General features: G+C 45.1%; 1 protein-coding gene across 1 annotated transcript in view; it reads left to right on the top strand.

The window, feature by feature from the left end:
• Positions 1 to 16,118, top strand: part of LOC145360211 (alpha-1,3-galactosyltransferase 2-like) — a 39,561-nt gene that overhangs the window by 13,597 nt on the left and 9,846 nt on the right. Inside the window, exon 2 of the mRNA XM_080215257.1 lies at positions 12,002 to 12,085. Coding sequence (XP_080071383.1) covers positions 12,002 to 12,085 — 84 coding nt within the window. The remainder of the gene's footprint in view (positions 1 to 12,001; positions 12,086 to 16,118) is intronic.

Genomic DNA, 16,118 nt, shown 5'->3' with positions numbered 1-16,118 from the left:
CGAAAGCAGACTGGAAGATGTCTGCCTCTCAGTAGCACAGTTCACAGTAGTGTTCAGCACCCCGCAGCATCGCTTTACCTCTATCAGTGAGTACTTCACCATTGCCACTTTTGAGGGGGGCAACTTTTTTTGGGTAGTAGGGCCAAGTTATTTCTTCAGACGGAACTCTTCAAATGAAGACAACAAAAATAGGACAAAACCGACTTCAACTTATAAATCAAAGAAAGGATTTAATTTTTTTAAAAAAATCATTACTTGGGGCCTCACCATGGTGGCGCACGCTAATGCACAGATCACGTCCCCATTTTCTCTGGTCATCAGCTGGTGTCTCCAAAATGTGAGGATCAATGTTTAAGGCCTGCACGTCACACTGACAAACACCCCTGAAGTGGAGCTTTGGGCACTGTACTAATCGCCTGCCTCAGGAAATGCCAGTGTCAATTACAGATGAAGCTTGGTCACTGGGTTCAATTACTTAGCAATACAGAAGCAGCAACCCCCCCAACAAAGCCAATCCTGAAACCTACTCAAACAATGTCATCAGTCAATAAAAAGAACAAGGACACTGCATGACTTGAAAGCGGTCAAGACGTGGTCAATCCAAACTCGCCACAATTCCAAACAGGTTCTTATTTGTACTGTGTCAGCTGACCATCACATCATTCTGTAATTGGTTCCATGGTTTACTGGGTCAGCTGACCTTTACAGTTTGTTACCATTGGTTGCATTACATCCAATACAAAGTTGTCACCGGTTACATTCTAACGCAAGGGCCCTCCTGATGCCATCATACCCGCAGGTAAAATTTCCATTGACGTTGGTGGTTTGGATTTATTGACGTAGGTTGAACCAATATTTTACTTGTGCACCATTTCACCTGTCTTTTGTATGACCACGTCTTGTCTGCTTTCAAGTCATGCAGTGTCCTTGTTCTTTTTATTGACTGATGACATTGTTTGAGTAGGTTTCAGGATTGGCTTTGTTGGGGGGGTTGCTGCTTCTGTATTGCTAAGTAATTGAACCCAGTGACCAAGCTTCATCTGTAATTGACACTGGCATTTCCTGAGGCAGGCGATTAGTACAGTGCCCAAAGCTCCACTTCAGGGGTGTTTGTCAGTGTGACGTGCAGGCCTTAAACATTGATCCTCACATTTTGGAGACACCAGCTGATGACCAGAGTAGGTGGGGATGTGATCTGTGCATTAGCGTGCGCCACCATGGTGATTGTTGGCTACAGTGCCAACACCAAATCTAACGGCACCAGGTATCTGTGATACAGCCTGTTTCTCACAGATTGGTCTCTTCTGCCATCAGCTGTATGATACATGTGAGGCTCATTTTTTTTTAATGTCAAATTTAAAGGTTGTTAGCAAGGGGACTCCCAAAGTGATTGAATAATGAAATATGAAATGGCTTCAATCTTTACCCCCGGCCCCCACCTATAATTTAAAAAAAAGTTTATTAGTCACAAGTAAGGCTTACATTAACACTGCAGTGAAGTTACTGTGAACTAGTCGTCACAGTCCGACACCTGTTTGGGTCAATGCACCCAGCCAACACGTCTTTCAGACTGTGGGAGGAAACCGGAACACCCGGAGGAAACCCACGAGGACATGGGGAGAACATGCAAACTCCACCCAGACAGTAACCCAAACTGGGAATCGAACCCAGGTCCCTGGCGCTGTGAGGCTACATTGCTAACCACTGTGCCGCCCACCCTAATTAAGGACCCCACGCACCCTGGACGGTCTCTCTTCCACCTTCTTCAATTGGGGAAAAAAGATACAAAAGTCTGAGGTGACGTACTAATTGACTCAAGAACAGGGAGACTATGTCAGGGAGACTAGTAGAGTAAATACGTGGGGAAACGGGGATAGGGCCTGGGTGGGATTGTTGTCGGTGCAGACTCAGTGGGCCAAGTGGCCTCCTTCTGCACTGTAGGGATTCTATGATTCTGTGAATAATGTAGCAAAAATAAATTAAACTCTCCATTAAAACACAGACTGATGGTTCAATACTGCATAGTTTGCAAGCAAATACATTGGGCTTGCCTTCTCCTTTGTGTGATGCCTTTGGGCTCAACACAAAAGGTGTTACTGCAAGACTGAAGCCTGATTCAAAAAGAAAATCCGGGTACTTATACAAATGATAACGCTACATATTTCCTGGCTAACTTTACCCTTGTTCTTACCTCCCAGGCTCAAGGTAGGAGTATAGATGAGTGATGACTTTTTGGTCAGCTGTAAGACATGACACATTTCTGCGGAGAAACCAATCAGTTCTTTACTAGAAACCACTTTCCAAGTTTCATTTGTCTTAATCTTTGGTGCTGTCCTTCCCCATTCCCCAACCTGAGGAAGTGCAGAGCTCCTGTTATCACCTTATAAAGAACTGACTTCGGCACCCAGATTAATCAAATCCACAGACACTGAAAGGCAACTGATGTACTGGTGAGCGCTGGGCCACATGCCAAACACAGTGCGGTAAATAGGGAGGGAAATGTACACAGTTACATTAACAATAAAGCAGATTAGCTCCATTCCACCAATTTCTATTCAACTCTGCATCCCCGAGCAATTTAGCAATGAGGATTGTCCCACTGGTCCATACTTAACTTTACAGGAGTCAGCCACAAGAAAGGGGATATTTGTCTCAATATGGATTCTGATAGGAAGGGCTGGAGTATATTATAATGACATCTCCTCGAATATAATAACATACATCACACTAAACAAACTTGTATTAGGCCTGGATAGAGTGATCATGGGGAAGATGTTTCCATTGGTAGGTGAGGCTAGGTGACGTACTAAAGTCTGAGGTGACGTACTAATTGACTCAAGAACAGCTTCTTCCCTGCTGCCATCAGACTTCTGAATGGACCTACCTCGCATTAAGTTGATCTCCTTCTACACTGTAGCTATGACTGTAATGCTACATTCTGCACTCTTTCCTTCCATTCTCTGTGAACAGTATGCTTTGTCTGTATAGAGGGCACGGCCTCAGAGTAAAGGGGTGACCCTTTAGAACCGAGGTGAAGGAATTTCTTTGGCCCGAGGGTGGTGAATCTGTGCCAGAGAAGATCGTGGCGGACAGGTCATTTAGTGTATCTAAGACAGAGATAGGTTCTTGATTGGTAATGGGATCAAAGGTTACAGGGGAAACACAGGAGAATGGGGTTGAGAAACTTATCAGCCATGACTGAATGGTGGAGTAGACTCGATGGGCCAAATGGCCTAATTCTGTTCCTTTGTTTTATGGTCTTATGATCTAGATTATGGCTGAGGTGGTCAGTCATACGGACGGAGAAATTTAGAGTTGGCAGAATGTTGCTTTGGTTCTGCCTGGGGCTTCTTGTTAAATATTGTGGAAATAGACAAAAATTTCTGCTGATGGCTTCGACCCAGCAGGGCCAGCTGGAGAGCGTATTTATGTTGGAATGCGTCTCGTGCTGATTAAAGCCACCAGCAGACGTAACGTTCAGCCGATCTCTCAGGAGCGAGGATGGCTCTGTTTGGATGGGATCTGATCACTGGGTGATGGGTGCAATGTGCGACTCGCAGACTCTGCCCCATGTGGCTCAGGTGGTGCTTGAAGGACTGAGTAGTTGGGTAAATCAAGTTGATTCAATTCCTATACCACCAGCTGCTTTCAGGCGGGACTGGGGGATATTTGAAATATCAACCAGTGTATGTCTGTGTCCACTTGTCCAGTTTGTATTGTTTCCTTGGGACTCAGCACATCATTATGATAGTGCTGCCACTTATTCTCTCTGCTCACTCAGGAAGAATGCTTCTTCAACAATGTACTGCAGGTCATTTGATGCTACTGAAATCATAAGAACTATCACTTTCAGGAGAGATTAGCCAGATGGGACAGGAAAATCCCTGTATCTTAGATTGATGTGGAGACTCATGACTAGCATCGACACCACAAACTGCCGGCTCCAAGTGGAGAGGATTCCAAGAAGATCGCACATTTCGACACAGACATCTTACCAGATTAACAGGGGATAGATTTACCAGTTTAGAAAGTGATGGTGAATTGTTAATTAAGGGGGGCAGGTGGCACAGTGGTTAGCATTGCTGCCTTACAGTGCCTGGGACCCATGTTCGATTCCCGGCTTGGGTCACTGTCTGTATCTGTATCCCCGGATCTGTGTGGGTTTCCCCCCACAGTGCGAAAGACACGCTGGTTAGGTGCATTGACCTGAACAGGTGCTGGAGTGTGGCGTCTAGGGGATTTTTATTGCAGTGTTAATGTAAGCCTACTGGTGACAGTAATAAATAGACTTTGAAAAATAAACATTGAAAGCTGTTGGTTTTCTCAGTTTTATCAATGGAATGGTCATTCTTTGAAGTAAAACCTTTTGACCAGAGGGTGGGAGGAGAAAAGCTGTTTCATTGATGTGAACTGAGGGATGATAGTGCTCATTGATCTGCTTTCGCCTTTCTTGGAATGTTGGAGTTTGAATCTGGTAAATAAATTTTGTCTATCTTCTGATTTGCTCATTTAAAACCTGCCTGCATACCTTCCTGCTTTAGTAGCTCCAGGACTTTTACTCTATGAATTCCCAATTGTCCTTTTGATTCAGTGGGCAGAATGTTAAGTCCAAGAGGTGAGACAGCGTACAAGGAAGGAGGTTAAAGTCTTGAAAAGTAGCATCTCCTTGTAAACCCAACATTGTGTCCACTCCTGGTTTTAACCCAGAAAAGTTCACAAGCAAGCGGAATGTTCAAAAGTATTTAATTAAGATAATGAACTCCCCAGTTGACTCCGGATTTAATCCAGTATTCTGGATTTAACAGTCTTTGGAACTTGCCAGGTAGAGCACACACAGGGAGTGCTCCTTCTGGAAACCAGCAGGCTGGCAAACACTCAAGGAGTGAAAATGTCTATCTGCAGTCTGTCTAGGTGACAGGCTGGTCATGGACCTTGTGAGTGTGTGTTTCACTGACAGTTGATTTCCTACTGGAAGACCTTGCACTGGTCCTGCACTTACAGATGCTGCCAGACCTGCTGAGATTTTCCAGCATTTTCTATTTTGGTTCCCCTCAAACTTGTTCTACCATTCAATTAGATTGTGGCTGATAGTTATCTTAACTCTACCTGAGTTTAGTTCCATAATCCCAAAGTGCTCCTTGCTCAATAAAAGGCTCTGATGTAGGGTCATCCAGCTGTTGGCTCTGTTCTCTCTCCACAGATGCTGTCAGACTTGCTGAGCTTTTTCCAGCATTTTTTGGCTTTTGTTTTTGAATCCAGCATCTGCAGTACTTTGCCTTTATCTTAGTGTAAAACTCTATCAATCTCAGTTTCGAGGTTTTCAGTTGATGTTGTACACTCGATAGTTTTTTTGGCGAGCCGAGTTTTCTGTTGCCCTTTTGCGTGGAGAAGTGCTTCCAGGTCATCTGGTGGTAGAGTTCACGCAGGAATGTTGGGTTCGGTTGTTTGGTGACTGCAGAGCTTGTGACCAAACCCCACCGTGGTAAATTGTGACATTGAACTCAACACATCGGCTAGTTTGCAGTAGCCTAGGAAGAAGGTCAAATTGTTATAAAATCCTGATGTTCCTAAAGTCCTTCAGGAACCTCTTTTTCCCTCTTTAACCTCATCTAGACCACACTGCATAGATGATGTTTAATCCCTCGGGAATCCAACAATGGGTGGCAAATAGATTCTGCTCGCTGCTATCACCCTCTCAAATTGAATAGGGAAAGAAAGGGCTACCTATGGATGAAGTACTGGAATCCCTGATGTTCTGTGTATATGGACATCTTCAGGAAGTGAAGCGAAGAGTCTCCCAAAGCCCTGGAAAATGCAACCAGCCTCTTCTCTCCATTCATCTCATTGGTTGCCATAATTACCCTGAAAAAACACTGGTGATTACACACCTAAAAGACAATTTTTTTGATACTGCAATGCTTCAGGATGGCCAGAGGGTAGGAAAGATGTTATTAATGATGAGCTCTTTAAATATTAACCAACATTTGGATACCTGCTGACACAGCTCCATTTTCCATAGGCAGATGATGTATATTGTGATTAGGATCTGCTAGCGTATTCTAACCGGTAGTACATTTTGCATCTTATTAAGAATGACAGTGTTGGAGTACCTTTATCTTTAAGGTGTATAGTCACTGGTGTTTTGTAGGGCAATTATGGCCGTCAGTTTATTAGATATAACAATGAGATGAACAGACAGTTAATTTGTTTGAGGTTGGTTACATTTCCTAGGGCACTGGAGAGACTTTCCTCTTCTTCACTTCCTGAAAGTGTTACAGACACTGGACCTCAGGGACTCCAGTACCTCATCCACAAGTGGCCCTTTCTCTCCCTATTCATTCTAAGGATAGGGTGATAGAGGCAGGCAGAATTCATTTGCCATCCTTTATTGATCTGAGAGATTAAGCAACATCTATGCAGTGTGAGCTTGATGAGGTATAAAGGAGAGAGGGGCTGTGAAGTGCATTAGTCTGAAGGACATTAGACATTGCCTTGTATGTAATTAAACTTTGTAATGGGGGAATGGATGTGTTTCACTTTTCTGTTCATTCTGCGCATTAATCCCAATTAATGAATTGCAAGTTTCCCACATTTACTGTCCGTAAGAGCATTATTTGAAAGTAGATTTTGGCAGATCCAAGTGGTGCAGCCTTGCTACATCCACTCGTGAATAATGGTGCTCAACTAGGCAACTGCATTCAATGCTCTGCTCAGCACAAGAAGGTTCTGAAAGGGCTTCTGTACAAGATTGTAGATATGTCAACTTCCGAGATCGACAAGTCAAGGCTCATCTGGTGAGCATTGATCTATTCACTGAACATCCACCCTTCAACCCATTACGTAGATGTGCCTAATATCAGAAGATCCAGTTGTCGGCTGATTAGCGTTCTGAATGGCTACTTGTCTGTCCTGGGTGAAGGTGGGGATGTGTACAATGACCTGAAACTGCCTGGATTCTGAACTGGGGGACAGTGAGCAGTGTTACAATGCTGGTGAAGAGAACCACTGACCTCAGTGCTACGAGTGACGAATCTGCTATTGCTGCCAAGATCTTGAGCAAGTAACTGCTTTATAGGATACAGCATCTGGTCGGAAAAAACCCCTGGGCCTGAGAGCGGAAGTGCGCTTTGGGATTGGAGAGACATCTTATTTCAATAAGAAAATAACAAAAAATACAATTTGATCAAAAACAAAGCAATTGCAAACGAGCACTAACTTTATTTCAGAAACCCTGGCAAAGGAAGCGGCCCAGTACGTGATGCAGACGGGTTTTACTCTTAGACCCCAGACCTTTCCCAATCGATGAAATTAAATGATGAACTCCCTCCTCTTTCCATCTAGACGCTGCACCAAAAACCATTGTTAGGGGTAAAAACTGCCTTTGCTTTGTGTCCTAAGCTCTGCTTCATTGCTGTTCTGTCTTTGGGCCCACGGGACTTTAGTTACTCTTTTTGTTGGTTGTGCACAGAGTGATCCCAGCTGTCTCCTTTTTGGTTTGTGTCCCTGTCTTTCATGGAGAGAAATGTGGCTCCGCAGAGAATGTTGATGTTGAACATAAACTCTGCTGCCACTGCGTGCCGTGTGACATTTATTTTTGGCTTTAAGTTGCAATTGGGCAGCAGTGTGGCTGAAATAAAGTCTGTGTCATTCCCGTGCGATGGAACTCTGTCTGCCTTTGGCTGTTTGAGCCACAGCCCATGAGGAGGGAGGGGTGGTAGAAGGGGATTGTGGAGTTTTGATGTTTGTGACTCGATTTCCACAGTTGAGATGGGAAGAGTTTGCAATTTAAGCGCAAAAAAGATTTGAAGTTCTTACAGAGAAATGCCACTTATAAGCACAGATGAAATGTGCCTCTCTCTCTCGCCCACTCCCTTGCTCTCCAACACTGAGTTTTTGTACCACTTTTGAAGGGTACTTATTCACCTCTCTTCCCTGCCTGGCGCTAAGCGATCAAATTTTGCTGTCAGGGAGTTGGACCAACCTCCTAAGCAACCACCCCCCAGCTAACCACAAATTGTTTGACTTTTTAACCTGGGATTGTCAGTGGAAATTCTGAGGTGGACGTCTGGACTGGATGTTCGCTATCTCCCCAACCATTTGGTAGAAAGGGGAGGTATGGCCTTTTTCCTTGCCAAACTCCCCCCTCTCACCATCAAACCCCATCTCCCACCCTGTAAACTTTCAGAACAGTTGATGAAGAAACATTTGGGATGGTGTGGACATTGACATTAGCTGGTGCTACAAACCTTGCCTTGCTTTGTCGCCAAAAAATAGGTTTTGCTTTGCTATTGATGCAAATCTCCCCATTTAAATTCAAAATAAACATTGTAAGCTATTAGTTAACTCAATAGATGTGTGTGTTTGTACGCGCGCACAACTTGAACCCACTGTGTTTGTTATGCCTTGGGCAAGAAACAGGAGGAGGAAGCTTGACGGATATCCCTATTCGCATTCACAGTGGAACCTACCATGTGCCAAGGTATTTGCAGCCATCTTTAGCCAGATGTTGAGTGGATGACCCTTCCCTGTCTACTCAGATTCCCATCCAATTTAGTTTACCCTGCGTAAGACACTGAGCAATAGCTGAGTACAGTGAATGAAGCCTCGACAACTGTGTGCACACTCCACCCCCTGAGTCTCTGACATGTCTGCAATCTCTATCCCTCTATAGGGGTGGCACAGTGATTAGCACTGCTGTCTCCCAGCACCAAGGACCTGGGGTTCGATTCCTGGCTTGAGTCACTATCTGTGTGGAGTCTGCACGTTCTCCCCGTGTCTGCGTGGGTTTCCTCCTACAGTCCAAAAGACTTGCTGGTTAGATGCTTGGCCATGCTAAATTCTCCCTCAGTGTACCCGAGCAGGCACCAAAATGTGGTGACGAGGGGATTTTCAGAGTAATTTGATTGCAGTGTTAATGTAAGCCTACTTGTGACGTTACTAAATAAACTTTAAATGGATGTGTTAATGCAGGGCAGCAATCCATTGTGCAAATTGCTGTCTTTATGTTTTTAATTAATTTTAAAACTTTATTTCCTCCCCCTGTTGGTTGTGTTCCTTTAATTCGCAAAAACTGACCTCAGCACAAGGTGCTAAAATACTTGCAGACAGTCCCCACAGCACAGGGTGTGGTGAGAGAATGGGGATGTATTACTGATCTCACTGTGAATTTACCATAACCATGTTCGAAGGTGGTGTTGGAGCTCTTTGTGAGCTATGTACAGTCTGATATGTATTGATAGCATGCAAAGCAATACCTTTCACCATATCTCCTCGGTACATGTGGCAATAATAAATCAAAATATCCTGGTTGTAGTGCTGTAGACATTTACTCCAGAAATAGCCTCCTCCATCCTCGCCCAATCTGTTCAAGTCCATCTGCAGCACTGATCCCAGCTACTTGCGCAGTGAAATTGTTCACAAACGAACACGGTCGGTTCAGTTCAATCACTTGCTGCCCCAGCTGTTCACTTACCACCAGAAAAGTGATGAAAGATGTCATTGACGGTGCTATCAAGAGGAACTCACTTACCAAACAATAACCTGCTCATTGATGCTCTGTGGAAGATCCACCAGTAAGCCTCAGCTCCAGATATTATTACAATCTTTATCCATAATTCATCACGAGTTACGTGGCAGGTGGTGAGTCCAAAATGACTGTCTTCGACAGCAAGGCCACAGTTAACCAGAAGTGGTGTCGGTGAGCCCTACTATAACTGAAGGCAGTGGAGAATATCAAGTGCCTCTGGCCCAAAGGAGATTAAACATCTATAAGACCGTAAGATGTAAAAGCAGAATTAGGCCACTCGGCCCATCGAGTCTGCTCCGCCGTTCAATCATGGCTGATTTTGTTTCTCAACCCCATAACCCCTGATCCCCTTATGAATCAAGAACCTAGCTATCTATCCATGTCTTAAAAACACTCATTGACCTGGCCTCCACAGCCTTCTGTGGTAAAGAGTTCCACAGATACACCACTCACTGACTGAAGAAATTCTTCCTCATCTCTGTTTTAAACCCTTTAGCCTGAGGTTGTGCCCTCTGATTCTAGTTTCCACTACTAGTAGAAACATCCTCTCCACATCCACTCTATCCAGGCCTCGCAGTATCCTGATTATCCTTCTAAACTCCAATGAGTACAGTCCCAGAGTCCTCAACCGTTTCTCATACTATGACCGGGAAGATGGCTGCAGGCGTTCACTCGGCAATATGTCCAGCCCAACCATCTTTTGCTGCCTCCAAAGTGACCTTCCTTCTGTTGTAAAATGAGACTGTTCTCAGACCACATAATCTTCATTTCCATTTACAGTTCCTCAGTTGTCCAAGATGTGGATGGCATCCAGTCTTAGGCTGATGAGTGACACGGAGCATTTATGTTTAACTACCTCACTTCTGATAATCAGTGGCATTACTGTTATCAAATCCCCATTTATTAATGTTCTGGGGGCCGAAACCTCAAAACAAATGAGCTGCATAAATGGCATGGCTCATACAGGGGGTCAGAATCTGGGGATTCTGTGGCGAGACACTCGACCCCTAATCTATCAAATATCTCTTCACCCTACAAGACACCAGTCAGGAGTGTGAGGGAATATTCTCCACTTTGCCTGGATGGGCCAGTTCCTGGCAAAGCAGCATCCTGTTCATCCACTTCTCCCCTCAGCAGTGTACAAGGCCTTCAATGTGTGTTAGCTACCTGGATGCACTGTACCAAACCACCAAGGCTTCTTGAGCAGCACCTTCCAGATGGGTGACCTTGAGGACAAAGGAGGTTTAAAGGCAGCAGGGTAATGGGAACACCACAACCTGCAAGTCCCCCACTCAAATCTCTCACCATCCTTACTGTTCTTCCTTCATCAGAATCCTGGAATATCAAGCTGAAAAGGATTGGAGAAGTTCCTTCACCATTATGTTTGAAGACAGTCCACCATTCAAGGGCAGCTAGGAATGGGGATTTTTTTTTTTAAACCATCTTTCACTTCAATCTAATTTCTATTTCCCCTCAGCGGAAAACTTTACATTAAATTCTAGTCTTGTTCAGAGAGGCTGTAAGATGTCTGAAAACTGTAAACTTTTACCACATTTGAGGCAGTGTAGTTGCTGTGAGATTGGTACTGAACACATTCCTATGGCACCGTGACCTTTTAACCCTCTTTGGCATGGTGCTGCCCATTCTTACAAGGCCCATTTTAGATACTAGCCTGCCTCACACCCTGTTTAGCAAGCCCTGTCAACTTTACACCCTGTTTGGGCTGCGTGAGATTAGCACTTTAGGGAATGGTTAGACAGGCTTGATGCTGAATCTAACCTGTTCTATGCCTAACCCTGGCTGTCACTTGAGTGTCGACAGTGGAAGATGTTTTAGTCCCCAGTCTCGACATCCCTCACATTGAACACAAAGTTACAAGTTTGGAGGGAACTCCTTTCCACACAGAGTTTCCATCGCACATCTACATTGCTGAAGTCACATTGGTGCTGGGGCAGCTCTGAGGAAATTGCTGCCTTTAAGTGTATTTGGGTTTTTTTTACTTTTTGTCGAAAGAGGTTATAAATCCGTCATTGCATCTGTTTGTTGGTCTTAAAAGGATGTCACAAGGCATCTAAAATGTGCTAAAGGGCTTTAGACTCTTGATAAGAAGAGACCTTCAATCTCCTGAAGGATTAGCATTGGGAATAATCCATTGCTGTTCATCCAATGGTCAGATGAGAATGAAAGGTGGGAGGGAGGAAAGATATTTAGGATGATCACAAAAAATATGAAGGATGGAGTTAGACAAAATGACTTTCTATGGATAGTGGGAGTGGCGGTGAAGCAGAAATTTAATTATTTTAAAGGAAATGGGATTGTTTTCAAAAGGAGGAATATTGAGGAATATTTGAGATGACAGGGTGGGTGTGAGGGAAGATAGCAGCAATGACTGGATGGGCTGAAGACCCATCTCAGTGCAATGCCATCCTGTGATTCGGCTGGGCATCTGACTCTTTGGTTGTTTTACTTATTCAGGTCCCTAGTGACGAAACATAAGTGCATCTCGCTGCTCCTCACAATCATCATCATCTATTTTACGGTGGACCTCGCTATCCTAAGGTAGGACACGTTCCTTTTTCCCTGCCCGTTGGGGATAACTTTGATTTTCAGCCTGAGTGGCAGTAGGTAGAGGTGTTATCCTTGAGCCTTGGCATTCCTGGCTTCGTGTAACATTGGCCTAAAGATTCCAGTCCCACCTGCTGTGAGAATCTTCGCGGATGAGATAGCTAATTTAGAAGACAAACAAATTGACCTGGAGCAGGACTTTGGTATGTTAGGGTCCTGGACCAGAACCCCAAATTACATTAGGACATCAGACTAGACCCCAACAATTTTGGCCTAAATGTGAGGAAAGAATGTTTTGCTCCAGGAGTAATTCCATTAACAAATTAGGGATCTTTTGGAGTGACCCGTGGCCGCTGTTGCTCTCTGCTAAAGATATAGCGATTAGTAGTCTGCTCTGAGTAACTGGGCAGCTAAAAGTGCCATGCCTACACAAACTCGAGCAAGAAATCTTTCTTGCCTGTAAACCTGATTCCAGCTGTTAAACTCAGCTGTTAAAACAACATGTTGAAGCCACGATAGCTGCAGAGACAACTCTAGAAACTCACAATCCTCACTCCAGGCAACTAAACATCATCTCATCTTCAAAACAAACCAGATCTGCACAGACCAGAACCGAACTTAATTCACGCTTAAAGTATCAGTTTTTTAAAGTTTTAATTTGTAAATAGTTATTTTTGTACATCTATGTGTTGATAACTTTATCCTTGGGTAACATCCAGAGCAATAGTTGAAATAAGCCAACCATTTCCTGTTTAAATCAATAGGCTTTGCTGCTGGGTAATTTTTAAATTGAATTATTCATTGTTGGGGTGTCCATTTGGGGAAATGCCTTTTAAAGTGTCTGTAACACGTGAATGACATTCTATGACCATTACGAACAATCTCATTTTGATGTCTCTGTGGCTTTTGATCCACATCATCTACTGTTGCCTCTCTTCGATGCCCACATGGGTGGGACTGTACTCGTGATTCTACCCTTGTTTGTCAAAGAATGGAGTATCGCAGTGGTTAGCAGTGCTACCTCTCAGCGCCAGGGGCCTGGTTTCAATTCTGGCTTCGGGTCACTGTCTGTGTGGAGTTTGAGGGTAAATATGTGGGGTTACAGGGATATGGACTGGATGAGATTGTGATCGGTGGAGATTTGATGGGCTGAATGGCCTCCTCCTGCATGATTCTATGAACTGCAATGGCTTCTTTTCCCACTCTCTCATTGACAACACTGAGTTCCATCCAGGGATCAACTTTTGCCCCCTTGTTGTTCACCTGTATGCTGCCGCTTAGTAAAGTCACGTGAAAAGACAGCTTCCGGGTTTCATGGCACCCAAGTCTGTCTCACCCCCACCTCTCTCGAACTGCCCACTGCCTCTGGATTACTTGCCCAACAGCCAATGTTGGGCAAGCAGAAATTTTTTCCAACTAAATATTGGGGAAGACTGAAGCTGTTGTCCTCGATCCCAATCCCAAAGTTCCCCAGGCACTAACTCCATTCCTCTCCCTGACAACAGTCTTAAGGCTGAACCAGAAGTAGTTGTTGTATTTGGTTGGTTTCCAACCTCATATCCGTGTTCTCACCAAGACCCCACACTTTCACTCCCTTCAATATTGCCTGACTCTGACTGTGCCGAGGCAGAGCTGCAGAAAGCGTCATCTGTGCCCAGGATGCTTAACTATTCCAATGTTCTCCTGGCTGGTCTCCCATTTTGCATTCTCTATAAACTGGAGCACATCCAAGAACTCTGCCTGTATTCTAATGCACACCAAGTTTTAGTCACCCGTCATCATTTATGACCAACGTTGATTGCCAATGCAGCAACACTTCCATTTAAAATTCTCACCCTTCAGATTCTATCATGGCCTGGCCTCTCCCTACCTCTGTAACCTCCTGGAGCCTTACAGCCCTCCGATTCCACCCTGGCCTGGCCTCTCCCTACCTCTGTAACCTCCTGGAGCCCTACAGCCCTCCGATTCCACCATGGCCTGGCCTCTCCCTACCTCTGTAACCTCCTGGAGCCTTACAGCCCTCCAATTTGTCCTATTTTAATTGCTCCACCAAGCAATGATCATGTTTTTTTCCCCTCCTAGTTGTCTAGACCCTAATTTCTGGAATTATCTCCCTAAACCTCTGCCTCTTGAGCATTATTTTTCCTTTCCTGATGCTTCTAAGTCCTACCACAGTCAAAAGTTTTGACCGTACGTCTGACCATCTCAAGTGTCAGTTTTTTTTATGATTATATTCCTATGAAGTATTTTGGGATACTTTGTTGAAGATGTTACATATAAAAAGTTGTTGTTGTTGAACTGAGCTCTGACTGAGTTTTCTAATTCTTTACGCCACTGGAGTCCACATCAAGCTCCCTTTCCTTCAGTTTGAGTCCATGGAACACGGTGCCCATAGGAGGCCACCTGGCCTAGGAAGTATGCCCTGGTTTCTTCCTAAATCTTTTTTCTCTTCCAAGTATTTATCCAATTCATTTTTGAATGCTGCGATTGGATTTGTATCCACTATCCTGTTAGACAATCGATTCCAGACTCTGCAATCCATAACAGCATTCCAATAATCACTTATGTACTCTCCTCAACATGTTTCAGGTCCTTGCTAAAGTAGTACCCTGATACTCCAGCTGGAGCTGGACTAGTGTTTTGTGTGTGTTTAGCAAGTACCCTGAGTAGAATCGTAGAAATCCCTACAGTGCAGAATGAGGCCATTCAGCCCATTGAGCCTGCACCAATGATAATCCCACCCAGGGCCTAACCCCGTAACCCCACGAATTTACCCTGCAGTCCCCCTGACACTAAGAGGCAATTTAACATGACCAATCAGCCTAATCTGCACATCTATGGAGTGTGGGAGGAAACTGGAGCACCTGAAGGAAACCCATGCAGACACAAGGAGAATGTGCAGACTTCATGCAGTTACCCAAGGCTGGAATTGAACCTGGGTCCCTGGCACTGTGAGGCAGCAGTGTTAAGCACTGTGCCACCATGCCATGAACTTGATGCTGTCATGGGGAACAGACTGGGAGATACAGGGAGCCTGACAATAGGGCTAGAAGTTGCAGAGTGGTGACCCCTACATTCCAGCCTAGAAAGGGGCATGCAGCCTTCATGCCCAGAGCTAGCTGAGGTCCTTCAGTGGTCCCTGATCCTTCCACCAGTGGAAAAACCACTGTGTAAATTTAACAAGCATGGCTGTAGGTGGCAAAGGTCCTTCCTTCTGAGGCATCCTGTACCCAAAAGAGACACCTGTTGGTGGCAAGGGAGTGGCCCCTGTGCTTTACACCGATCCCACTCTTGTCAGAGCCTCCTTGGCCAACCCCACCAATCCATCCCACTCGCCTTTGGTCCAGGTGCTGCGGTGACCATCCTCGCTGTTTGGGTGGGTGGGGTGGGGTTGGTCACGGGGACAGTAGCTGCAGTGCCTACTGTTCCCAGTGGCACTAGAAGCTCCTCCAAGCAGGGCATCCACCCTGCAGCAGAAAATCTATTGGGCAGGTGGGCTTGGGAACCCTGACGTCAGGCATTGGGCTCCCAATTGGGGCTTAACCCAGATGGGGCTCCCAGAAATGGTAATGGGGTTGGGGGGAGGGACGAGGGCGGGTGTTGCTACTGGCTTGAGCCGGATTATCATGACTAGCGATAATCGTTATTGGGGCGACACAGTGGTTAGCACTGCTGTCTCTCAGCGCCAGGGACCTGGGTTCAATTCCAGCCTCGGGTCACTGTCTGTGTGGAGCCTGCATGTTCTCCCCATGTCTGCATGGGCTTCCTTCATGTGCTCCAGTTTCCTCCCACATGACAAAGATATGGGGATTAGGTGGATCGGCAATGCTAAATTGACCCTAGCGTTAGAGGATTGGCAGGATAAATATGTGGCAATGTGGAAATGGGGTCTGGGTGAGATTGTGATCAGTGCAGACTCTGGTCTCCTTCTGCACTGCAGGGATTCCATGACCAAACAATCCAGGATCCAATACGGTTTATCAGCCACCTACTTTGAAGATTTGTGCAAATGCAGCCCAACATATCT

This window comes from Carcharhinus amblyrhynchos, chromosome 30 (genome assembly GCF_965287045.1).
Source record: "Carcharhinus amblyrhynchos chromosome 30, sCarAmb.v2.hapA, whole genome shotgun sequence".
Classification (NCBI taxonomy): domain Eukaryota; kingdom Metazoa; phylum Chordata; class Chondrichthyes; order Carcharhiniformes; family Carcharhinidae; genus Carcharhinus; species Carcharhinus amblyrhynchos.
The sequence above is the reverse complement of the archived record's forward strand: the minus strand, read 5'-3'. Positions and strand labels throughout refer to the sequence as shown.